At 37.1% G+C, this 27,986-nt stretch overlaps 1 protein-coding gene across 2 annotated transcripts in view; it reads left to right on the top strand.

Annotated features, from left to right (window-relative positions):
* The window catches only part of PRIM2 (DNA primase subunit 2), a 386,408-nt gene that overhangs the window by 68,723 nt on the left and 289,699 nt on the right, over window positions 1-27,986 (top strand). For both annotated transcript variants that reach the window (XM_049894929.1, XM_049894926.1), the window contains exons 6-7: window positions 8,764-8,853; window positions 14,432-14,569. In XM_049894929.1, the coding sequence (XP_049750886.1) occupies window positions 8,764-8,853; window positions 14,432-14,569 (228 nt within the window). The remainder of the gene's footprint in view (window positions 1-8,763; window positions 8,854-14,431; window positions 14,570-27,986) is intronic.

Here is a 27,986-nt window from a genome sequence, read left to right on the forward strand (position 1 = left end):
TTTGGTTTTAGTTAGTTGTTTTTGCATGATATCTGATTCAATGAATAGTAATTAAATCCCTTTTGATCAGCTAAGGCCCCCTAGAAAGATTTTGTCTGCTCCAGAAGTATGTATATTTTTGATACTTCTGCTGAATATGGTTGGTTAATATGCTTCCAGGTATAGAAAGGCAAAGTCTTATTGGTTCTACCTGCAATGAGCTGTGATGAAAAATGGGCTCATAGAGAGGGCTGTAGCTCTGAGTAATTAACTGATATTACCCAGTGGCATTTTACAAGCTTCTATGTACTTACATAGGGTTTAGGACGTAGTTGAATAGGATAAGGTTCATTGGGAGGTAGTCTCCCTCAGACCCGCTTCCCAGGGTGAGTTGACATAGGAAATCTCTTCTGCACATGTAAGGCTCCAAGTTTATGTTGCAGGCGAAAGACCATGAGTCAAAGGGGCCTAGGGGTTTTATACATCAGAGTGCATGGGAACGTGGAAAAAGGAGTAAGAGGAAAGCGGCTTTGTAAAGCAGCACCTGGCCTGACTATCCTACTGTCAAGCTGCATTCAACAGTATGGCAGTCCTGTGACCATGAGTGCATGACTAGAAAGAACATTTGTTCTCCCACTGGTTATATGATTACCTTAGTACAATTAAGTGGTTATAGGTAGTCACAGAGGCAGTTACTGTGGGATCAGAACAGGGAGGAAACTTTCTGACAGGCAGCAGGGACTGGAAGAGAGAGACCCAATTCTAAGCCTCCCTATCAGAGAATGCTATGAGCCTCAGCTTAGGCAGCCTGGATATGAATCATAAAGGCAGACCACCCTCCCAGCACTACCCATTAATCATCCTCCTCACTGTGAAAAGGAAAAGGATGGATGGGGCATTGGGCGCCCTGACTGTGTAATGCAGGGTATGCAATTGGTGTCAGTAGTGGTGGTGGTGGGAGGTAGTTGTAATAGTGCATTAAATACTTATAAGTTCATTTGATGATTTATCTATGTTTTAAAAAAATATTTAACGTAGTGCTAGATGAATAATTCATATACTTGATGCTTGACTTCAGAACTTCGGTTAAATTAAGAAGCCCTTGTGGTACAATGGGTAAGCACTTGGCTGCTAACCAAAAGGATGGCAGTTTGAACCCACCGGTGGCTCCGTAGGAGGAAAGCCCTGGTGATCAATTATAGCCTAGAAAACCCTATGGGGCAGTTCTGCTGCATCTATAGGGTCTCTCTGAGTCGGAATTGACTCAGTGACACACAACAGCAACAATATGCTTATAATAATATGCTTATAATAAATCATTATAATGACTTATTATAAAATTGAGATAATTATAAAGAAGAAAATAAAAATTATCTGTAATCTCTTTACCCAGCATTAGACTGATATTTTGGTGTAGAACCTTCTAGACTTTTTGCCATATATACACTTATTCACAAAAATACACTTGGAGTCTCTTAAAGATTCATCACATACAAATTGTATTAATTTACTTTCATCTAACAGTATTTTATGGATATTTTTTTATAACAATGTTTGTAAATTTCCATAATTTTAAATTCTGTTACATAACAAAGCTAATTTACTTCTATTTCACTTTTTCTAATCTTTAAAAAATTAAGAAATATAACACATATACAGAAAACTATATAAAATACAAGCATGTAGTTTAATAGATTGCAGGTCAATGAACACTGATCTGTCATCCAGGTGAGGAAATATATACAGCATTGCGATTACCCTAGAAATCTTACCTTGTGCTGCTTCTCAACCACACCCTTTTCTCTGTCTCTGCAGGAAACCACTAGTCTGACTTTATGGTAATCACTTCCTTACCTTTTTTGTTTGGTTTTGTTTACCATCTGAGCCCTCGTCCCTAAATAATAGTTTTTCTTATTAAAACAAAACTTTATATAAATGGAATCATTCAGTATGTTTTACTTTTTGTCTGGATTATTTTGCCTAATATATTTTTAGGTTATCCATGTTGTGTGAAGTTGCAGTGTTTAAAAATTTTTGTTACTGTGAATATTCCACACTTATTCATTCTACTTTTTTATATTTTATTTTTGTTGTTGAGAATATACACAGCAGAACATATACCAGTTTAACAATTTCTGCGTGAACAATTCAGTGACATTGATTACATTCTTCAGGTTGTGCTACTGTTATCACCCTCCTTTTTCAAGTTGTTTCTCCCCATTAACATAAACTCACTGCTCCCCAAGTTTCCTGTCTCATCTTTCAAATTACCGTTGTCAGTTTGATTCCATATAGGTAGATCTTAAAAAAGCACAATATGCAAGATCGACATTCTTTACTAGTTAACCTAAACTATTGTTTGGTTTTAAGAAGTCTTTGGGGGTTATTTTTGGTTTCAGGTTTGAAATTATCTCAGGGCAGTAGTTCCTAGGGTTCATCCAGCTTCCATTACTCCAGAAAATCTGGATTCCACGAGAATTTAAAATTTTGTTCTGTATTTTTTCCCTTTTGATCAGGATTCTTCTATAGCATCTTCGATCAAAATGTTCAGTAACAGTGGCCAGGCACCATCCAGTTCTTTTAGTCTCATGGCAAAGGAGGGAGTTGTTCAACGAGGCAATTAGCTACATGTTGCATATCCTCTGCCTATTCCTGACTCCCCTCGCTCTGTTGCTCCAGGTGAATAGCGACTAATTGTTGTGTCTTAGATGGCTGCTTGCAAGCTTTTAAGACCCCAGGCACAACACTATGAACTAGGAGATAGAATGGAAACACTGAACACAGTTTTAGGTCAATTAACTGGAATAGCCAATGAAACCATGACGCTAAACCTCCAAACCAAGGAACCAAATCCCATGAGGTGTTTGGTTATACATAAGCAGCCTCAGCAGCTGTTCTTTTTTGTTGTTGTTATTGCTGTAAATATATCTATTACACAACTTTTGCCAGTTCAGCTTTTTACAGGTGTACAACTTATTGACAGCAATTAAATTAATCAGCCATGTAGTGTTAACCCTACCCTTAATCAGTGTGATTTTCTATCACTGTAAACTGAAAGTTTTACACTGTAAACCAAATGTCAGTGCATCATAAGCAATAACCCCCCTTTCCCTTCCCTCCCACCCCTTGTAACCACTAATAAACTTTGATCTCTATATATTTGTCTGTTCTTGTCTTTTTATATAAGCGACGTCATACAATATTTGTCCTTTTGTGATTGATTTATTTCACTAAGCGTAATGCCTTCAAGCTCCATCCGTATCATAGTGTGTATCAAGGCTACATTTCTTTTACTAAGCAGTATTCCATTGCATGTATGTACCACATTTTGTTTATCCATTCCTCCATAGATGGATGAGCATTTAGGTTGTTTCTACCTTTTAGCTATTGTGAATAGTGCTGCAGTGAACATTGGCAAACAAGTATCTGTTTGAATCTCTGCTTTCAAGTATTTTGGGTATATACCTAGCAGGAAATTGCTGGGTCATATGGTAGTTCTATCTTTAGTTTTTTGAGGAGCTGTCACCAGCAATGGAAAAGGGTTCTAATTTCCCCACATCCTCGCCAAGATTTGTTATTTTCTGTTTTTTTTTTTTTTTATCTTAGCTGTCCTAAACAAACAAAAAAACCCAAAACTAAACCTGTTGCCATCAAGTTGATTCCGACTCATAGTGACCCTGAAGGACAGAGAAGAACTGCCCCATAGGGCTTCCAAGGAGCGGATGGTAGATTTGAATGGCTGACCTTTGGTTTAGCAGCCAGAGCTCTTAACCATTAGGCCACCAGGGCTCCTAGCATGTCTCTGATGGCTAATGATGTTGGCCATCTTTTCATGTGTTTGGCAGCCATTTGAGTGTTGTCTGGTGAAATGTCTTTTTGAGTTCTTTGCCTGTTTTTGATCGGGTTATTTGTCCTTTTGTTACTAAGTTGATGAGGTTTTATGTATATTTTGGTTATGAAATTCTTATTGGATAATTCTACCTTTGGTGGTTATTTAGGTTTCCACTTCTTGGCTGTTATGAATAATGGTTATATGAATAATGCTTGCTGATGTTTCCTAGTATATACTTTTCTATAGGGCAGGGGTATGAGAATTTCGACAGGCCCAGCCCCATCATTTGGAAACTTGTTAGAAATGCAGATTCTTGGGACCTACCCCAGACTTTATGAATCAGAAGCTCTAGAGTGGGATTCAGCAATCTGTGTTTTAACAATCCTTCTAGTTGATTCTGATGAATGTTACAGTCTGAGGTTCATTGCCGTAGGGTAGGGATCTATAAACTATGGCTTATGGGCCAAATCTAACCCACTACCATTTTTGCATGGCCTTTGAACTGATAATAGTTTTTACATTTTTAAATGGTTGGAAAAAAATGAAAAGAATTATATTTTTTTGATACAGGAAAATTGTATGAAATGTAACTTTCAATGTCCATAAAGCTTTACTGGGACACAGCCATGTTCATTTTTTCATAAATTGTTTATGGCTGTTTGCTTACTACAAAGACAAAATAAGTACTTGAGATAGAGATCATATGACTTGGAAAGCCTCAAATGTTTACTATTTGGCCTTTTCCAGAAAGAGTGTGCTTATCTGTACTCTAGGGTATATACTTAGGATTAAATTACCAGGCTAATAGGGTATATTTATCTTCAACTCATGAGATAATGCCAAATTTTCTAAAGTGGTTATACCAATTTATACAGTCTTATCAGTAGGGTATGGGAGGTTCCATTATTCTACCTCCTTATCTGTATTTCAGCTCTTCTGGTGGGTGTGTAGAAATATCCTCATTATATTATTTTGAGCCCAAAATTATATTGTGAAAATTTTTGAACATACAGAAAAGTTGCAAGAACCTTACAGTCAAAACCCACATATACTCACCATCTAGATTTTATAATTTACCTTTTACTATACTTGTTTTTATCACATATCTATACATGGGGTTGCTGTGAGTCAGAAAAGACTTGACAGCACCTAACAACAACAATTCATTTATCTGTTCTTCTATCCACTCATCAGCCTATTCCAGAGTAAACTGCAGACATAAGTATACTTCCCACCTAATACTTCAGCATGCATATCATTAACTTGAGTTGAATGTTTATTAAGTTCTCTTTTTAAAGGTAAAATTTATATACAATGAAGTGTACAGATCTTAAGTGTATAACTTATGAGTTCTGACAAATGTGTATACTTGTGCAACCCAAATTCTTATCAAGATACAGAACATTATTGTCACTTCGGAAAGTTTCCTCATGCTCCATCCCAGTAAGTCTCTGACCCCATCTTCCAAAAGGCAGCTGCTGTTCAGAGTTTTTCTACTATAGATTAATTTTACCTGTTGTAGAACTTCATATGAATGGGACCATATACAGTAGTGTGAGCTCTTTTGTGTAAGGCTTCTTTCATCCAGCAAGTTTTTGAAATTGATTTATGTTGTTCATATTAGTAACTTGTTCCTTTTAATTGCTGAGGTAGCATTCCATTACATGGATAGAGTACAATTTGGTTATCTGTTCTGCTACTGATGGATACCTGGGCTATTTCTAAATATTTGCTATTATGAAAAGAACTTTCATGAACATTCATACATGAGTCTTTTTGTGGACATATGCTTTCGTTTTTATTGGGTAAATACCTAGGAGTGGAATTGCTAAGTCATAAGGGCAGATATCCTTAGTTTTATAAAAAATTGCCAGATCTTTTTCCAAAGTGGCTGTATCATTTGTATTCCTATCAACAATATATGAGAGTCCTGATTCCTCACACCTTGAAAAAATTTTAACCATTCTAATGGCTATATAGTGGTATCTCATTGTGGTTTTCACTATGGTTTTAATTTACACTACTCTGTTGGCTAAGGAGATTGAACGTCTTGTCATATGTCATATATTTATTGACCCTTTGAATTTTCTCATTTGTAAAGTGTCTGTTCTTGCCTTTTGCTCCTTTTCCACTCTATTTGACTGTGCTTTTCTTATTTTTGTCTTGGCTAGTTTTGGTCTTTTGCATGTGCATGTACATTTTACAATCACTTGTAGAATGTCCATACACATAAGATATTGTGGTTTTGTTTGGGATTGTATTGAATCTGCAGGTCAATTTGACACATTTACAATATTAAATCTTCTGGTGTGTGGTTATGGCATCTCTCTGTTACTTAGATTTTTTCTAGCTTCTTAGTAAATTTTGTATTTCTTTATGGAGACCTTGCACATCTTTTGTTAGGTTTATTCTAGGTACTTGGTAGTTTTGACCCCATTGTAAATTATAGCTTAAAAAAATTCCATTATTGATCTTTGTTGCTGACAGATGGAAATATGATCGGTTTTCTTATATTTGACCTTGTATCCAGAAAACTTTCTTAATCAGGTAAATGATTCTAATAATTAATCTATGGATTCTTCTGGATATTATTCTAAGTATACTAATCATATAATTTGTGGATAATGATGATAGTTTTGTTTCCTTTCAATATTTATACTTTTTTTTTTTTTTAAACTTTGGTCTTGTCTGTCTAATTCTAATTTATAGAGTCTTGTTTTCTTGTGTGCTTTGTTGTCCTTGACCTTGGGCCGGACATTGTATGTGGAAAGTTATTTGGAGGAATATATTGGGGCTTAGGAGGATTATATCTTTCTCCAGGAGGGTTTTTATTTGTTTCTTCCATGGGCCTGGAGGCACTGCTAGTCCAGGACCATTTTAATTCAAATACAGGATCTGATCTACTAGATAATGGGAGACTGGGCTGATATCCATATGCTGGCTGGTAAACCCCTTTGGTTCACTCCCACCTAAGTCCGTCAGGGTCTTAGATGAAAATAGGAGGTGGTTTATCTACTCTTGGCAGGTCTCTTCCAAACTGCTTTCCCAGAATTAGCAAATACAAAAGTGGACTTTAAATGGCAGGAATTGCCTGTTGATGTTTTACGTGGCTTCTTTACCTTAGCAGGTGGTTTGATCTAAATTACTTAGTCCCCAATTACTGAAACCTAAGGAGCCCTGGTGACACAATGGTTAAAGTACTCAGCTGCTAAACAAAAGGTAGGCAATTTGAATCCACCAGAGGGAGAAAAGACCTGGTGGGTGATGTGTTCCCTAAAGATTACAGCCTAGGAAACCCTGTGGGGCAGTTCTGCCCTGCCCTATAGGGTCTCTGTGAATCGACTGGACAGCATACAACAGCAATAAGGTGTTTCTTTATGATTGCATTGAGTTTTTAATTTCTGTTACTGAATTTTTTGTTTGTTTCTAAAAGTTCTTCTTCTTTTTTTTTTTTAAACAAATCACTGTTAATAGTTTTCCATTCACACAGATATCATCAGGCTTATTTTTTATTTCCTTACACATGTTGTTGTTAGTTGCTGTTGACTTGATTACTAGCACTGTTATTTCTATATACTTTATGAATCTGTTTGTGTTGTTTTTGCTCATGAAGTCACCTGTGCCTTGTTGTAAAATGCAATGTATTTGACACTGTATTTTAAAATTTATTTGTAGGAATATTTTGAGGCATACTGAGAAGGTACTTTCCTCTGTAGCAGATTTGAGTTTGCTTCTGCCAGGTGCTTGGGGCATTTGGATCAGGGACCACTGGAAAACAAGTTCAAGGCTTGAGATTCCCTTGATGACCCACACCATTTGAGCAGAAGCGTCTTTTAGATCCTACTTTGTGGGGGCCCGACTTTGTATAGTACCTTTCCTGCTTTTAAGAAGATGCTTATATTACATTTTTCCCCCTTTTTTTCCATGAGAGATTGATCTGAGTAACTTTTACTGAAACAGCAAGTTCTACTGCTGTTTATTTAATCAGATACCTGTTGTTGTATGCTTAGGTTTTTTCTTCTTCTTATAAATAACACTGTGATGAAGAAACATCGTTCTTACCTGTATACTTGTCTTGCTATTTAAGGTTAATTCTAGAAGTGAAATTGTTAGAGTTTGCATTTTTAAGGCTTTTTGACACGTATTGTCAAAGTGCCCTACACACAGATTGCCCCAACACTGTATTCTAAATCTTTAATTTTTGCCGTTTTAATAGATAGTTGTACCACATTTTTATTTAATTTATAATTATTATTATAACTTTTGTGAATATTGATTTTTGGGTTTTGCCAGTTTGGGGTTACTAGTACGTATGTACTACTGTCTAGGGGTTTATCGAGAATAACTCCTTGTGAAATATTGCAAGTATTTCCCTCTATTTGTCATTTATAGTTCATCTTCATTTACAGGTCTTTTTTTTCTGTATAGAAGTTTAAAATTTTTATCTAGTCAGATCTTTCAGTCTTTTGTGAGGCCATTATCAGTCTAAGATCATAGATTTATAGTTGTTTCTGCAAAAAATGAGTGTTTTAAGTTTGGAGTTGTCTTATGCAGCTAGAAAATTTGAAAAATAGTTAAACCACTCTTAAACTCAAATAAGTATTTTAGTAAATTAACATAACTCTTGAATTGGGATAATACACACTTTTAGTCTACGGTAACCTGAGTTTTTATTACAAATCTTTTCCGCTTTCTTTCTGCTAATTTTCTTTAAGTGTTGGAAATTGTCACAGTAGAAATTTGAAAGAGTAATGAATTTAGATTTTCTTTCACAAATTGACTTATCTAATGATAATAATGATTCAGTAATCATACTATGAAAGATTTGCGGTGTTAGGGTTTTAGAGGTTTTATTGTAAAAGTATTGACTCTCCAGTAGAACAGGAAAGCATTTTATTGAAATTGAATGAGAACTTTTAATTTCTTAAACAGTAAAATATGTTTCTTTTTAGATAAGTGATGAAGAGAAGAACCTTCGAGAACAGGAGATCATTGCCTCATCACCGATCTTAAGTGGGACTCAGTTGGAGACAGTTTATAAGGTATGTAAACTTAAAGTATTTTCTAGGTATTGTTAAATATATCACATTGACCTTTATATACATACTTAATTAACCCATTCATTGAGCCTCAGTGTCACCACAGCTACCCTACTCTTGCACAGCTGTTGTCCTCAACCAACTAGGGTATGCTAACATCTTTGCAGGGCTGTCCGCTTACACAGACACCCTCCTAACCTTGCTTGGGCTCTGACCCCTGCTGCAGGCCATTTTCTTTAAGGAATGCAGTCCTCACAATGCTTGGGCTTCTTACCCTGCACTAGGCTGCCCCCTGTATAGATGCCCTCATCACTCACTTGGCTCCAACACCCTGTGCTGGATTATTGCCTTGCATGGAAATCATTTTCACCACTTTTGGCCTATGACACCCTTCTTTGTACCACCTCTCCATGTGGACTCCCTCTCATTCCACTTGGGCTCTGACACTCTGTGCCAACTTGCCCTCCCATGGGAATACCTTCCTTAATCCACTAAAGTTCCAGCATCCTACACTGGGCCACCTCAGTCCCCCCCACATCGCCAGCACAGATACCTACTTTGCTTGAACCCACTGAATGGCTTTTGGACTGAATAGTTCCAGAAGTGGAAGAGGGGAAGAGCTGAAACTCACTTTAATATTTGATAGCTGCAAGCCTGCAAACCCACACTTTCTTTTTGAAAAAATTTCCTGGTTATTACTGGTGTGTGCCAGTAATTTTAAAATTCTGCCTACACATTAGCTGTCTGTTTCAGTTCCCTGTTTCTACCAATTGGGTTATCATTCAGTCAACCTTCCAAGCTTAGAGTGGGAGAATCAATATTTATTCCTCCCACATCACACATTTCCTGTTATGCTGCTTCATATCGTCTTTTGCTTCTGCTTGGGCATTTTTATTTCCACTGTGATAACCCTAATAAGCTGGAATGTTTAGAGCCAAAGAAACCCTAAGGGTCATTTAGTCTCTTTCTTCCTCTCCTCCCCCGGTTTTACAGATCTGGCCACTGAGGTTTAGAGGAGCTCAGTGAATTTACCAAAATCACAAGTATAGTTAATAACAGAGCTTGGACTAGAACTCACGTTTCCACACTTCTTCCATCCCCTTTTCTTGCCTGGGTTATTGCAGTAAACTCTCTCACCTGCTGTGTTAATATGTCCTTTGTGAACTTCTGCTTGGTGCAGTATCACAAACAGTACTGCCCTGTAGAGCTGTTTGACTTTCCATGTGTGTCTGTCTTGTTTCCTCAGCTAAGTGATGAACTCCTTGAGGACAAGAGCTGTGTTGTAATCGTTGAAATCAGCAAATTAACCAAAAGTTATCTGTTAAAAAACATACAGTATGTACATTGTGTGAGGTGTTGTTGAATATACAGAAGAATTTTAGGCATTTAGATTCAGCTTTTCCGTATGATTTGGGTGAATAGGGAAGTTAGGGATCATTATTTTTCACCTAATTTCCTACCTCAGTTTTAAAAAGGAGAGAAATTCTTCCTATATTGGAGAGTGGGAATGATTTTTGTAATTTACTAATATATTCTCCTCTCTTAGAATTGTAGCGTAGTTCATAGGACTATAAAAGATATAAGTGGAATAGTATCAGTATTTTTAAAAAATACTTAGAGAGACACACCATAGACTTAGAGACACAAACTAAAACTCAAAGGATGGAAAAAATATATCAAGCAAACAACAATCAAAAAAGAGCGGGAGTGGCAGTATTAATTTCTGAGAAAATAGACTTTAAAGTTAAATCCACCACAAAGGATAAGGAAGGACACGATATAATGATTAAAGGGGCAATATACCAGGAGGATATAACCATATTAAATATTTATGCACCCAGTGTCAGGGCTGCAAGATACATAAAACAAACTCTAACAGCACTGAAAAGTGAGTTAGACAGCCCCACAATTATAGCAGGAGACTTGAACACACCACTTTCTGTAAAGAACAGGACACCCAGAAAGCAGCTCGATAAAGACACAGAAGATCTAAATGCCACAGTCAACCAACTTGACCTCAAAGACATATAAGAAACACTCCACCCAACAGCAACCAAGTATGCTTTCTTTTCTAGTGCACATGGAACATTCTCTAGAATAGACCACATATTAGCTCATAAAGCAAGCCTTAGCAGAATCCAAAACACTGAAATATTACAAAGCATCTTCTCTGACCATAAGGCTATAAAAGTATAAATCAATAACAGAGAAAGTAGGGAAAAGAAATCAAACACTTGGAAACTGAACAATACCCTGCTCAAAAAAGACTGGGTTATAGAAGACATTAAGGATGGAATAAAGAAATTCAGAGAATCCAATGAGAGTGAAAACACTTCCTATCAGAACCTTTGGGACACAGCGAAAGCATTGCTCAGGGGTCAATTTATATCAATGAATGCACATATCCAGAAAGAAGAAAGGGCCAAAATCAAAACGTAATCCCTACAACTTGAACAAAGAGAAAGAGAGCAACAAAAGAAACGCTCAGGCACCAGAAGAAAGCAAATAATAAAAATTTGAGCAGAATTAAACAAAATAGAGAACAGAAAAACAGTTGAAAGAGTTACCAAGACCAAAAGCTGGTTCTTTGAAAATATTAACAAAATTGATAAACCACTGGCCAAACTGACAAAAAGAAAAACAGGAGAGGAAGCAAATAATCCGAATAAGAAATGAGAGGGGCGATATTACACCAGACCCAACTGAAATTAAAAGAATCAGATTACTAAGAAAAATCTTACTCAAACAAATTTGAAAACCTAGAAGAAATGATGAATTCCTAGAAACACACTACCTACCTAAACTAACACAAACAGAGGTAGAACAACTAAATAAACCCATAACAAAAGAAGAGATTGAAAAGGTAATCAAAAAACTACCAACAAAAAAAAAAGCTCTGGCCTGGAGGGTCATGGCAGAGTTCTGCCAAACTTTCAGAGACAAGTTAACACCACCACTACTAAAGGTATTTCAGAGCATAGAAAAGGAGGGAATACTCCCAAACTCATTCTATGAAGCCACCATATCCCTGATACCAAAACCAGGTAAAGATACTGCAAAAAAAGAAAAGGTAGCTAACAGATACTTGAGGAAATGCTCAGGATCATTAGTCATTATAGAAATGCAAATCAAAACTACAGTGAGATTCCATCTCACACCAAGGTAGCTAACAGATACTTGAGGAAATGCTCAGGATTATTAGTCATTACAGAAATGCAAATCAAAACTACAGTGAGATTCCATCTCACATCAACAAGACTGGCATTAATCCAAAAAACCCAAAATAATAAATGTGGGAGAGGTCGTGGAGAGACTGGAACACTTTTACACTGCTGGCGGGAATATAAAATGGTACAGCCACTTTGGAAATCGATTTGGTGCTTCCTTAAAAAGCTAGAAATAGAACTACCATAGGATCCAGCAATCCCACTCCTTGGAATATATCCTAGAGAAATAAGAGCCTTTACACTAACAGATATGTGCACACCCATGTTCATTGCAGCACTGTTTACAATAGCAAAAAGATGGAAGCACCCAAGGTGCCTGCCAACAGATAAATGGATAAATAAATTATGACATATTCAGACAATGGAATACTACCCATTGATAAAGAACAATCATGAATCTGTGAAACATTTCATAACATGGAGGAGTCTGGAAGGCATTATGCTGAATGGTCAGTTGCGAAAGGACAAATATTTTATGAGATCACTATTATAAGGACTCAAAAAATATTTTAAACAGAGAAGAAAATATTCTTTGATGGTTACGAGAGGGGGAGGGACAGAGAGGGGGGTTTTCACTAAGTAGATAGTAGACAAGAACTATTTTTGGTGAAGAGAAAGACAACACCCAATACCGGAGAGGTCAGCACAACTGGACTAAACCAAAAGTAGTTTCCTGAATAAACTGAACGCTTAGAAGGCCAGCGTAGTAGGGGTGGGGGCTTGGGGACCATGGTTTCAGGGGACATCTAAGTCAGTTGGCATAATAAAATCTATTAAGAAAACATTCTGCCTCCCACTTCGGAGAGTGGTGCTTGGGGTCTTAAACGCTAGCAGGTGACCATCTAAAATGCATCAATTGGTCTCAACCTATGTGGAGCAAAAGAGAATGAAGAACACGAAAGACACAAGGTAATTATGAGCCCAAGAGACAGAAAAGGCCACATAAATCAGAGACTCCATCAGCCTGAGACCAGAAGAATTAGATGGTGTCCAGCTACAACTGATGGCTGCCATGACAGGGAACACAACAGAGAACCCCTGAGGGAGCAAGAGAGCAGTGGGATGCAGATCCCAAATTCTCATAAAAAGACCAGAGTTTATGGTCTGACTGAGACTAAAACGACCCCAGAGGTCATGGTCTGCAGACCTTCTGTTAGCGCAAGACAGGAACCATTCCCAAAGCCAACTCTTCAGACGGGGATTGTACTGGACTATGGGATAGAAAATGATACTGGTGAAGAATGAGCTTCTTGGGTCAGGTAGACACATGAGAGTATGTGGGCAGCTCCTGTCTGGAGAGGAGATGAGAGGGCAGAGGGGGTCAGAGGCTGGCCGAGTGGACATGAAAATAGAGAGTGGAGGGAAGGAGTGTCCTGTCTCATTAGGGGGAGAGCAGCTAAGAGTATATATAAAACCCTGTTGCCGTTGAGTCAATTCCGACTTTAGCGACCCTTTAGGACAGGGTAGAACTGCCCCATAGAGTTTCCAAGGAGCACCTGGTGGATTTGAACTTCTGACCTTTAGGTTTGCAGCTGTAGCTCTTAACCACTGTGCCACCAGGGTTTCCAGGAGTATACATAGTAAGGTGTATATACATTTTAGTGTGAGAGACTAACTTGATTTGTAAACTTTCACTTAAAGCAAAAAAAAAAAAAAAACTTACAGGTAAATACTTATTTTAATATCAAAACTAAAATTATTTTCATTTCTTAGTGTTGAGACTCACTTTTCCAATATATTTTTGTAGAAAAAGAATGTAAACATAGATGAAGAAAGTCAGAATTTCTTTATGTACTAGTAATTTTAGCACTGAGCTATGTATGTACATTAGGATTCTATTTGATGGAGAATATAATGTGACTATGTTTTCTGAGGTGAATATAATGTGCTTAAAAATTGAACCAAACCCTTTACCGTCAAGTTGATTCCGGCTCCGAGAGACCCTGTAGGACAGAGTAGAACTGCCCCATAGGGTTTCCAAGGAGCGCCTGGTGGATTCCAACTGCCGACCTTTGGTTAGCAGCTGAACTCTTAGAATATAATGTGCTTAGCAGTTCCAAAATTTGAAATCTTAGAGATTATAATTTGTAAATTTATAGGTTAAGAATAAGAAAAAGCTATCTAACTTGGCATGTGATCATCATCATCTCTACTCTGAAACGAACAGTTTCCTAATGCTAAGTGTTTTGTTTTAAGGAGAATAAATTGATCTTTCTGTCTTTGTTTTGGATCTCCTGAGACTGATGTATTTTTCACAGGAATGATTTTGTTTAGACTTAATACATATAAAGATGTAGACGGATTTTGTAATGACAGGCGCTGACTTAACTTTCCCCATTTCACTTTGAATTCAGATCCCTTTTGCTGATGCTCTAGATTTGTTTCGAGGAAGGAAAGTCTATTTGGAAGCTGGCTTTGCTTATGTACCACTTAAGGACATCGTGGCAATCATCCTGAATGAGTTTAGAGCCAAACTGTCCAAGGCTTTGGCAGTAAGTAATTCACTTTATTATTTGACTTGTTCACATTTTTAATTTATACACCCTTTGTAGCTTTGTTCTGTGTTTCTTTAGGATATAAGTTAATTTAACTTTCAATATGATGTTCAGATTGCTTATGATGCTCTAAGGTTTTCATTTGGGTATTGCAAAGCATAAATAACTTTTTAATATATTTTAACTTGTTTTATAAATTTACTATGTAAAGAACTTTTTTGCATTTCCTATGCGTTTTTCTCTCAGATAATTCTGGGTATTCTAAGTATATTTGCTATTCCGCTAATCTTTCTAGTAATACATTGTAGAGGGAAAAATTGTAGCAAATTTTTATAATTTTTTTGGGGAAAGTTTGTAACTTTCCAGGTAGAAGACAGGATCCCTTCAAATGCTGAGAAAAAAGACAAAACTCTTTGACCTTCTAAATTGAAAATAACATCATTTTTTTAGTAAACTGCAAACTTTGTTCCTTGTTGGTAACAAATATAGCATATAAACTTTGAGTTTTTTTCTTCTTCCCTACTTCCTATTTATTCTTTCCCTGCTCCAGCATACTTAAGAAATGTATTTTTTGGTAATTTATTTTGAAACAATCCCAAACTTATAGAACAGTTGCAAGTAAAAAACAGTATCTTTTTCCCTAAACCATTTGAGAATAAGTTGCCACCCTGATGTCTCATCTCCGCCAAGTACTTTAGTGTCTAATTCCTACAAACGGGGATATTCTTACACATAACCATAATCCGGTTGTCAAAATACGAAAATTAGCATTGATACATTACTGCCATTCAGACCCCATTCACGTTTCACCAGTTGTCTCAATAATGTCTTTTATAACGAAAAGTTCTAGTCCCAAATCACCTGTGCCATTTAGTTGTCATGTCTCTTTAGCTTGCTTCAGTCTGGAACAGGTTTATAGTCTTTCCTTGACTTTCATGAGTTTATCATTTTTCAAGATTATAGGCTAGTTGTTTTGTAGAATATCTATTTGGGCTTATCTGATGTTCCCACATCTTTCGATTAAAGTTATACATCTTGAACAGAAATGTCATAGAAATGTACTGTGTTCTTTTTGTTGCACCCTGTCGGGTAGCACAGGATTCTGATTTGTTCCAATTCTGATTGATTTTATTACAATTTATTTATCTGTTCTATTGTTGACAGGCATTAAAAAAAAATTTTTTTTTTCGTAAGTATTACTAATACTTCTGCTTTGAACATGCTGGTATACCTTTTGGCAAAGATTTCTGTTGGTCATATTCCTAGGAGTGGAATTTCAGGGTATAGGGTAACTCTATGCTGACCTTTAGTGGATTCACATTTACTTTTAATGAATTTGTCCTGATTATTGGTGGGCTGTGAAGAGTTCTGGCCTCAGTGTTTCTGAAATTGATAGAGAAGGGACAATAACTCGCTGTGTCAGGCAGTACTTGTCTGTCTCCTGCGTGGTTCAAGACTAAGTCGGGCTGAGAGGAAGTCCAGGGAGCTCTTTAGCTTATCATGCAGGAGAGTAGATGGGAGGGAACCTGTCCTGGCAGCAGTGGAAGAAGGTAGGAAAGGAGGGAAGGAGTTTTGTTTAGGGCTGTGGTTGAAGTAGAACTCTTAATCTGTTACTATGGTCTCTTTATTACTTTCTTTTCCAGTGAGACAGGTTTTGACCTTGGGGTATGTAGTTGAGGCTGTTCAGCCTTATTAATGGAAATATTCTTATAAGATGAGAAAAACTTCCCTCAAGTAGATGAAAATGATATTTGACTTAGTGATAGAGAGTAACATAAATGGTGCTGGGGAAATCTAAGTTGATAGAAGAGTTTTATCCCAGGTGATATCTGAAAGCTTGTTCTTGACCTGTGATCATGTGATTATTATGGTAGTATAACTAATCTGGCTTTTGAACACACTTTAGAACTAGTAAAAATTAGACATTATCTTCTCCTTCGAGAACTCTTTCTTACCCCTCCTCACCTTTTGAAACTGAACTGTGACCTCCTGGCTCCAGAAGCCTTCCCATGTATATGCTTCCTTTGTGCTCCCACAGCATCTGCACACTACCAAACTGCGATAAAACTATTCTGATAATGTATTTTTCTCCCCAACTAAAATATCAGCTCTTTGAGAGTAAGGGCTTTGTCTTAATTAAAATTTTGTATCTCCAGCATCTAGTGTGTAGCACCTGGCACATAGGGTCAGTGTTCAGTAAAATTTTTTTGAACTGATAGATCCTGAATAATAATAACTTCGATTTGTCTTCAGTTTTCTGTTTGTGTGTTATCTCATTTGATCCTAACCACAAGCTTCTGAGATAGACAGGGGTTATAATCTGTATTTACAGATGAGGAAGTGAGAGGCTAAGTGATTTGCCAGAGGTTATTTCGATGAGTAATTGATGGAGCCATGATTGAGTCTCATGTCTTCTGACTATAATTGTTAGGATCTTTGATTGTAACTGTGTCTTTGTAAGGAGTTGTGCACTCAGGGGCTTTTAGATCTTCAAACCAAGAAAATATTGAAATTAAGTGTATTAGCGTCTAGTTACAGAGCAGGCAAAAAGGGTAAATGTACAACTGAGTTGCATTAAATCGATAATCAGCACAGTGAGGGAAAAGAATGAGGGAAAAATGTATTCCTTTGCTTCACATAATAATCCTAGAAGCCTTAGCCAGTTCTTTAATGCCCTATTTTAAATAAATTTTCGTTGGTTCATCCTCATTTTGTTTTAGGTAGTAGGGTTATAGTGCTTAACAGGTAAGATGAAGTTTCTTCCATTACAGAACTTATATTCTAGTGAGAGGTACAGACAGTTAGCAAAATATGACATGAAAGAGCCAGCTGAACAAATATACAGAAAACAGCGTTCCAGGCATGGAAGGTCACTAATGCAAAGGCCCCGAGGAGGGAGCGTTGGCATCTCTGCAGAGTAAAAAGGCCAGTGCATCTGGGTGTAGTGAGCTAATGGGGGGTGATATGAGACTGCGCTGGCTCTTGGGCAAGATGTAGAACTTTGAATAAACTCAGGTTAAAAAGTTTGATTTTTAGCCTAATGTAGTGTAAAGTCACAGGATAGTTTTGAATAAGGGAATGACATGATTTGATTTTTGTTTTAAATGGATTACTGTGGCTATTGCTTGGAAATCTGCTTTGGAGGGTAGAGAAAGTGGAAGCATGGAAGGCTCGTTAGGAAGCTTTCACAGTTAAGTTAGATGGTGGCATGAACTAGGGTGGATTTGGTGGTGGTAACAATTGAGAGAAGTCAGTGGATTTCAGGTATATTTTTGTAGTATTTTGGTATAGTGGGTTGGATGAGAGAAAAAAGGAATCAAGGATAATAATAAAAATATTAATAATAGTAATGCTAGCTCAAAGTTCATGAATATTTACTATTTGCCAGGTGCTGTTCTAAATGCTTTACATGAATTAAATCAAAACTAAACCCAGTGCTGTCGAGTTGATTCTGACTCATAGTGACCCTATAGGACAGAGTGAACTGCCCCATGGAGTTTCCAAGGACTGCCCGGTGGATTCAAACTGCCAACCTTTTGGTTTGCACCCATAGCACTTAACTACCATGCCACCAGGGTTTCCTTACATGAATTAGTACATTTAATTTCATAGTGAAGTCCTGGTAGTACAGGGATTAAAGCAGTCAGCTACTAACCAGCAGGTCGGCGGTTTGAACCCCCCCAGCCAGTGCACAGGAGAAAGATGTGGTAGTCTGCTTCTGTAAAGATTTATAGCCTTGGAAACCCTGTGAGGTCTATACGAGTTCGAATCGATTCAGCGGCAGTGGGATTGGTTTTGGTAATCCTCATAGCAAACCTATGATGTGGATATAATTATCACTCTGAGGCTTGTATGTTTGCACAGGTAGTGAAGAGCAGAAGCAAGATTTGAATCCAGGCAATCTGGCTTCAAAGTCTGTGTTCCTGATCACTGTTACACTGCCTGGACTTTTGGCCTGAATATCTGGTTAGAGGGTGATGCTGTTTACCAAGATGTGGAAGATTGTGGGAGAAGTACATAAAATAAATTTAAGAGTTCTGTTTTGACCATGTTAAGGGAGATGTGCTTGTTAGACACCCAAATAGAAATGGCAAGAAAGAAATTGGATTTAGGAGTCTGGAGAGGGAGAAGAATGTGAAGTGGTGCGGCTGTAGAGATCACATAGGGAGAGTATGGTATGTCAGTGCAGTAGAGAAGAGGGCCTGCTACTTGGGTTTTCACACATCTCCACTCCGTGCCCCTGAGTGGTGGAACGTGCTTTGCTTTTTTTTTTTTTTTAAATAGACAGTTTCTTAAATTGTAGATGAATTTCTGTAAGGTAAATTCCCTTTTTTTTCACATAGTATGACTGATTTCATTTTCTAATTGTGAGTCTCATCATTAGAACATGCTGATAAGCTTTAAAAAACACACTTTCAGAAAATATATTTCTAATATTTCTAATTTTTGAAAATGAAGAGGACTTGAAGCACTTGTTAATGAAAATCAAAGACCACAGCCTTCAGTATGGATTGCACCTCAACATAAAACAAAAATTCTCACAACTGGACCAATGAGCAACATCATGATAAACGGAGATAAGATTGAAGTTGTCAAGGATTTCATTTTACTTGGATCCACAATTAACACCCATGGAAGCAGCAGTCAGGAAATCAAAAGATGCATTGCATTGGGTAAATCTGCTGCAAAGGACCTCTTTAAAGTGTTGAAAAGCAAAGATGTCACCTTGAAGACTAAGGTGCACCTGACCCCAAGCCATGGTATTTTCAGTCGCATCGTATGCATGTGAAAGCTGGACAATGAATAAGGAAGACCGAAGAAGAATTGATGCCTTTGAATTGTGGTGTTGGTGAAGAATATTGAATATACCATGAACTGCCAAAAGAACGAACAAATCTGTCTCGGAAGAAGTACAACCAGAATGCTCCTTAGAAGCAAGGATAGCGAGATTGTGTCTTACATACTTTGGGCATGTTGTCAGGAGGGATGAGTCCCTGGAGAAGGACATCATGCTTGGCAGAGTACAGGGTCAGTGGAAAAGATGAAGAAAACCCTCAACTAGCGGATTGAGACAGTGGCTGCAACAATGAGTTCAAGCATAACGATTGTGAGGATGGCTCAGGACCAGGCAGTGTTTTGTTCTATTGTGCATAGGGTCGGTATGAGTTGGAACTGACTCGAGGGCACCTAACAACAACTCAACAACAACTTCTAATTTAGATATAGAAAGGAAATTGAGAAGTTTCCAAGGAAGCCGTTGAGCGGCTGGTAAGCAGCAGTTTCTTGGAGCTGCAGAGAAAAGAAAGGGTTTTCTCTTTGAAAAGGATTTTCTTTTTCACGATATTAGAATACTAGTTGAATCTGTGGCTTATGAAGTATTTACTGCTTTGGAAAAAGATGCTTTTGTAGGGATTTGATCAAGTAATTTTTATTTCTAAAGAGCTGGGAATCTTCTTAAATCTTTTATCCTTTTTTTTTTTAAAGCAATGTTCCATTTAGTTCCTTAAGCTGTGGTTAAATATAATTAATTTTCTTGAATGGTTACTTACTTTGGAATCATATAAGAATTTTCTTTGTCTTATTTGTGTTTAACTTATTGATTATTTGGGTTCTGAATTGATTAATATATCTTTTCTAATATTACTTTCTGATTAGTGTTATTTTAAAGTAGCTTTCTGTGAACCAATATCACAGCTAATCCATCATTTTTTCCCCATTTCATAAATTTACAAAAGAATTAGTGAATTATTCTGGATAACAGACTTCACTTCCACTATTACTATCAGGCACAGCCCATTTGTTTTCCCATGGTACTGATCTGTAGGAAACAAAACATTGCAGTTAGAAGCCATGGAACTAACAGAAAGAAATCATTCACTTTGGGGAAATCAAAACATACGCTCTACTTTGGCACATGTTTGTTTACCGAGAATGCTAAGCTGGAGTTGATCTTTGCTCAGTTTGTAAGATATTGGTTTGTTAGGTCTTTTATAAGGTCCAGTTTACAATTTGTTGTTGTTGTTTACAATTTGTTTTATACTGTTTCCAGTTTGTTTGTTGGAAGACAAACATTTCTTTAACATATGTCAGGTTTTCTGCATGGTGCCTCAGTAACATGGGACATAAGAAATTTATGAGACAGGACCCTGACCCTTAAGTCTATATTCTAGTAGGGTGAGCTAAAGGACTCGATGACTAGCTTGAAAGAGGGGAGTGTTCCAATAGCTACACTAAGTCATCTAAGTTCAGGAAATTTTGAGAAAAGATAAGAGTTGATATTGGCTTTAAATAACTTTTAGCCAAGGGAGATGAACAGCTTGTAGAGAGCAGTAGAGATAAATGGTCAGATGCCAGAATACATGGCGTATGTTTGGAGAACAGTTAGCAGTATGATTGGCTGGAGTTAATGTCTGTGAAGAAGAACAAAAAAAAACCCGCCCACTGCTATCAAGTCGATTCCGACTCATAGTGACCCTATAGGACAGTGTAGAACTGCCCGATAGAGTTTCCAAGGAGCACCTGGCGGATTCGAACTGCTGACCTCTTGGTTAGCAGCTGTAGCACTTAACCGCTATGCCACCAGGTTTTCCGTGAAGAAGAATAGTAAATCAAATTGGAACAGTGGGTATCACCAAAAGAGTTTGGGTTTTAGTTTGTATGCTGGTGGTTTTCAAACTTTTTTTTTATTGTGCTTTCCTAGTTAAAATACCACACATCCCTAATATAGAGATGTATATATTATAAAATTGGAATTTTAAAAATGATGAGAAAAAAATATGAATAGAAATTTTAATAATTTTTTTCTCCATCTCAGTAAGTCATCTTCCATCCATAGAATATGGAAACCATTGTTGTAACTGCTGCTGTTGTACATGGGTTTTAGCAAGAGGGATTTGAGACAGAGCTATTTGGAAGAGAAAATTATTTTTGTATTGGATGTGTTGAGTTTATATGATTAAGAGGACATTGGGTTGGAACTTAGGGATTCAGACAGAGATTTAGGAGTCACTACATTTTTTTTTACATGGTTGTGTAATTTGACGCCATACTAGTGGATGCACTTTCTAAAGAATAGAGAACGAAGAGAGAAGAGGATCACGTACCAAACTGAATGTATTTCAAGGTTGGGTGTGTGTGAATATTTTTCAACGCAATGAGTTGCATGCCACAAATGAGCCAAGTCATTGTAAGTAATTCTTGGCATCTTATCCCATGTATATTTTATTTTAGAAAAACTAGGCCATTGGCACCACTCACGAATAGAATTGAATAAAAGATATTTTCTTGTTTTAGTGAAGTATTCTAGTTTTTTGATAGAATAGATTTTATTTATTAAAAAAAATCAGTAATATACGTGAAAGTACTTTGAAAATTCCAAACTGCTATACATATATTAGGTGTTCATTTGAAGGGGATAGTTCATGTAAAGTATAATGTTTTAAGAGGGTTTGATTTTTCCTTTTAATTCTTACTATAGTGCCTAATAAAGCTCCGCATTTTCAGTTATGAAAATTATTGGTGGCAAGAATTCTAATGATTCAGTCATTTCAAGCTTTACGTTACCTTCTAATCGTCTGCAAAAGTCCCTGGGTGGCACAGACAGTTTGCACTAGACTACTAAACTAAAGGAGCCCTGGTAGTGCAGTGGTTAAGAGCTCGGTTGCTAACCAAAAGGTCAGCAGTTTGAATCTACCAGCTGCTCTTTGGAAACCCTGTGAGACAGTTCTTTTCTGTCCTATAGGGTTGCTGTGAGTTGGAATCAACTCGATGGTAGTGGGTTTTTTTTTTTTAAAAACTAAAAAGCTGGCAGCTCGAACCCACCCAGTGGTGCCACAGAAGAAAACCCTGGCAGTCTACTTTGGTAATGATTGTGGTCAAGAAAACCGTATAGAGTGTTTCTACTCTGTAACACATGAGGTTGATGTGAGTTGGAATTGACTTGATGGCAATGGCTTTTTCAATTGCCTACAAATGTTAGTTAGTGGCACATAGATACAGAATTTTTTGGGTAGGAAAGAATTTCAGAGTTGTATGATAATCATTGGTGTGTTATCTTGCCTTTTTTTCGAAGCTAGAAACCAAATTCTAAGTTTTTAGATATCAGTGAACATGCTGGCTTCTTCTATCATGTATGGTAGTGCTTAGCAGAATGCTTGATATAAAGAGAGGCTCTCAATAAAACTTACCAATCGACTAATTTTTGCCCTTGAAAATTTAGCCCCAGAAAGGCTGAGTGGCTTGCCAAAACTTGTGCAGCTAATTAGTGAAGGACCTGGACCCAGATCTTGGGTCTCTTATGACTCATATAGTTCAGTACCTTTTAAAAAAATTTTAAATTATATTTTAGGTGAAAGTTCAGTGTCTTTTTTTCTATAGCTTGTTGAGTCTCCCAAGGCTGAACTGTATACTGCCACCTCTGTTGCCTTCTCCAAGCCACCCTCAAGGAGTTGTTTCCATTGCATGTTTTAAATACTTCAGCTTCTCCAGGGTAGGGATCATGACATATTCAACTTAATTATTTCTGATGCCTAGCACAGTGCCTTGTGAGGAGTAGGTGCACAGCATCTGATGAATTACTTTGTGAAAGCTGCATGTTTGTATTCTTTTCCAGATGTGTTGAGAAAACTAAAGTTAAATAGGATTGCACGTCAGTGTACTGTTTATAAAAGGAAAGAGTGAAGTATCCAATCGTGTGTGAAGTGCTGTACATGTAGAATATTTCTGAAATCTCATTGCAAATGTTTAGGATCTAAGAATACCTTCGAAGAATTGTTGCAGTAGGCTGCAATAGTTAAAATTGTTACTCTTTTGTTTTTTTTTTTCCTGAAGTATGTGAATTTTATACTTTGCTTTGAAACTTATGATGCATCATAAACCAGGTTTAAACTCTAGCTGCCTTGAGGATAGCAGCATCATTCTTCATGATTGAATCTCCAGAGTAATCCTTAGGTTACTACTTTTGTGGTTACCCACCCTGTGATTTGTTTTCCTCATTGATAGACAAGATCCCACACCCAATCGCTGTATAAACACTTATGTTTCCCGGATCATTTTTCATATTTAAGAGTTATACATTTTAAAACCTCACCCTAGTTTGGCTAGAATATACTTAGTATTTTTGCACATTATTTTTTTTTTTTTTTTTTACTGAGTTGCATTGCCTGTATTGACACTGCCTTTATTGCACGGAAACACAGATTTTATCCCTATCACCTACTTGTGATGAGAAAATATCAGCAGATTCTAGTTGCTAGGAAACAGCTGAATACTGAAATCGGGTGGGTTTTTTTTTTTTAGTTGTAAATTCAGTTCTTTGACAGTTCTACTTTTATAGAGCAAAAATTTATTCAGTTACTACAAAGAAAGATGCATCACTTTTTAGTTTTCCAATTTACAGATTTTGCACAGGGAAACTAGAAATACAAAAAATGTTACAGGGTAGATTAAGCATTGAGAGTATAATTTTTAACAACAACTGGACACTGGAAAGTAATGATAATATGTATGTCTTTGAGTTTCAGTTAGAAGTTTTTGGTCATAATCAGCTTGGCTTTCATTTATAACTGATTAAATGTCATAATCATATAATGTTTTGAAAAAAAATTTTATTTACAGTAACTTTTAGAGTATCCACTATCTGCTAGACATAAACACTGGGCTACACGTATGACCAAACAATGGTTCCTGCATTCAGGGCGCTCAGAATGTGTGAGAGGCGGCAGGAATGGGGAGAAATGACCACATTATACAGTGTGGTCAATAAAGAGAGAAGTGTGTACCAGGTACAGAGGCAGCACAGAAAAGAGAGTGATGACCTTAGTCTGGGTATTACAGAGAGGGCTTCTAAGATGTTGACATCGAGCTAGGTTTTGTGGGCTCTTTCTTAGATGTCAGCAGTCCCTAACCTTGTCTTTTTTGGTGCGATATGGCATGATGTAGTAGATCATTACTATTCATCTTCATTTTTAAGGTCCCTCCCTGTTTCATTCCTGTCCGTATTCTTGGCTGATAATGGGCTCTGACATTTGTCTTTTTGCCTGCACCATTCAGGCAGATGAGTACTGTCCATATACCAGTTTCTAATTCTGTACCTTTAAATTTCTCTGCTTGTGTATTTAACCGCACACGTATATGAAGAACTTGTCAAGAAATGGCAGAATCCATCTTCTGATTTACATGCATTGTGAATCTTAAATTTTAGAAGTAAAAATCTTACTAAGGCTTATGTCTTTATCCAAGTGACATATAGAGAACCTATGAAGTCAAGTAGGTAGCATATATACTAAAACTGGAGTGGTACAGGAGATGTTATCTGAAATGTCCTAGGAGAGTAATATATAAACTCAAAACAAAAATAAAAGCAAAAAAATAAAAATTGTCCTAGTTGATACTACAAATAATCAAGGAATGGTAATATTGAGAATAATTAAATGTACAGGTTTGGTTTCCCTTACATTTTTTTTTTTCTAATTAGAAAAAAAAATTTTGTGGTAAAATTTTTGCCATTTTAACCATTATTAAATTCATTGACCTTAATTAAATTTGCCATGTTGTGCTGCCATCACCACTATCCATTTCCGATAGAAATTGAATACCTCTTCAGTTATAACTTCATTCCCCGCCCTGCCCAGCCACTGGTAACCACTAGTAAACTTTTTCTCTGTGCATTTACCTATTCTAGATATTTCATACAGTATTTGTCTGACTTACTTCACGTAGCAAAATGTTTTTGAGATTCACCCGTGTTGTAACATGTATCAGGAACTTCATTTCTCTCTCTACCTTACGTATTTAAAAAGAGGTGCTAAGTGGGGCATTGGTGGTTCAGTGGTAGGATTCTCACCTTCCATATGGGATACCTGGGTTTGACTTCCAGCCAGTGCACTTCATGTGCATCCACCATCTGTGTGTCAGTGGTAGTTTGTATGTTGCTATGATGCTGAACAGGTTTTAGTGGAGATTCCAGACTAAGAAGGACTAAGAAGAAAAGTCTGGCCATCTACTTCTGAAAAGTCAGCCAGTGAATTCTCTATGAATCACAACGATCTCATCGGCAACCATTATAGGGATGATGCAGGACTCAGCAGCATTTCACTCCATTGTGCATGGGGTGGCCGTGAGTTGGGAACTGACTCCATGGGAGCTAACAACAATGATAGAAGTAAATATTTTATGAGACGCTTGCTGTTTTGTATAAAATCCTTTTTTTTTCCCTAATAGTTTTATACTTTTAGGGCACACGTTAAAACATGGTATAAGGTGGAGTAACCTAACAAATATCTAAAACTTTGGGAGAGAGTGGTGGGTTTTGAAATAGCTGATCCTTTGGCTTTTCTGCTGAATTTTGATTTCCCAGAACAATAGCCGGGACATTTTCTAGGCCTGCTTTGCTTGATTGCCACTTGACTATTGCTTTTTTTCTGCTGAGGCTTTAGGAGTAACCTTTTGAAAGAAAAGAATAAATGTCCTAGTAGTAAAGCCTGCTCTAGGGCAGTGACTCCCAAATGTGGGAGGTGGGTGGAGTTAGGGGTGTGACAGAATCATTTGAGGAGCTTTTCAAATTCTGTTTGTTCCTTCTTTGAGCTTTAAGAGTCTTCTTCCCCTAGCGCATTGACTGCCTACTGATTTTCTGTAACTGATAGAAGTGTATCATAGCTCCTCAACTGTGTTGGGATAAGAAAAAGTTTGAAAAAAAGAGGATTTAAACTGGGGAGGGAAACCCTGGTGGCATAGTGGTTAAGAGCTACGGCTGCTAACCAAAAGGTCAGATGTTCAAATCCACCAGGCAGTCCTTGGAAACCGAATGGGGCAGTTCTGTCCTATAGGGTCCCTATGAGTCAGAATTGACTAGACGGCAATGGGTTTTTTTTTTTTAAGTAGCGAGTAGAACTAGGAGGATGGTGGTGGCTGTGGTTAGAATTCTTAACTTTCCATTTTTTGACATTTTGCAAAGTGCTTACCTAGTGCAATAGCACATGAAAGTGAACAGATAAGAATACGATTCTTTGAACAGTAAACATACAATGGGATTTGAATTTGCCTAAGAAGTAGACTAACAATGATTTTCCATTTTTACAGTTAGTGGGAAAAATCCTTTGGGTTGGGGGAAAAAATAACACACTGAAAAGCAGTAGTACCAGAAAAGCAACAATTAGAAAACAGTAGAAGTATATAACCAAGTAATAAGGTAGCTGGTAAAGCTTGTAAGTACTGCAGAATCCAGAAATTAGAAAGGTTGTTTGGACAAATAATAGCGATAAAGTTATTTGTAATTGTTTGGTTAGCCTGTGACCTTAAGCCAACCTTAATTTTTGCGATTCTCTAGACTGAAATACTGAAAAGTATTAACTTCATATTGAGTGCATATTGATAACAATTAAAAGCCTATAACAATTATAAGTTATAATTTATTAAAGATTTCTTATCATATCCTGGCAGTTGAGATATTTTAATGGTTGTGTAATATACTTTAAATTTCTCCTTCAAAGACCTAATGACATTTTTCAGGCAGGTGTTTGGACAACTGAGGTTTAAAAAAGGAAACTTTAAAATGGAGACTGTTAAAAATGTTTTAATAAATTCAAAACTTAATTATTAGGTTTAATTATTAAAATCATCCTGCTCTATTTTTAAAAATATTTTTGAAGGGATGTAGAAGTATCACTAGTTCTTTGTTAAATGGTGTTGTCTAAAGGCCTGATGACCATGCCATATAATTAATACGATACTATTGTAAATTTGTAAAGCTTATTTAAAAAATTGTTTTTGGTAAAATAAAACACAGAAACGGAAAACCACGCAAAACAAATATGTGGCACGATAAATTACTATAAGAGGAACCCTTTAGTAACTACTGCTCTGACCAACGCACAGAACCTTGCCAGCCATCCTGGAAGCTCCTTCCATGTGCCGCATCCCAGTCACAATTCCCTACTTCCCCCATAAGTAACCACTATCCTGAGTTTTATAGTAATTGTGTCTGTGCTTCCCTAGGCACTGTAATTTAGCCTTATCTTTTTTAAATTTGATATGTCTTTTAAGCCTCCTTTAATCCATAGGATTCTCTACACCCCGTTCTTTTGAAGAACACAGGCTGTTTGACCTGTAGAGATTCCTGTGGCCTGGGTTTTGCTGAATGCGTCTTCATGGTGCTGTTCAACGTGTCTCTGCATAGTTCCTGGAAATTAGAAGCTGGATCCAGAGACTGGCTCAGCCTTAGGGTCCATCTCTTTGGCCAAACCTTGCTATTAGAGCTTTCCTGCCTCTGTCCCCTCTACCACTTTAATCTGGACCTTCTTTTCCTTACTCTTCTTTGTTCCTGTTCTACTCAATTTTGATTTCATTCCCAGTAGTGTTTTTCTCCTCAGTGTGGGGCACTGTCCAAGAAGTGGGTGCTGGCTGGTCAGCAGGATTA

The sequence above is a fragment of the Elephas maximus genome, chromosome 1 (genome assembly GCF_024166365.1).
Source record: "Elephas maximus indicus isolate mEleMax1 chromosome 1, mEleMax1 primary haplotype, whole genome shotgun sequence".
NCBI classification, from domain to species: Eukaryota; Metazoa; Chordata; class Mammalia; order Proboscidea; family Elephantidae; genus Elephas; species Elephas maximus.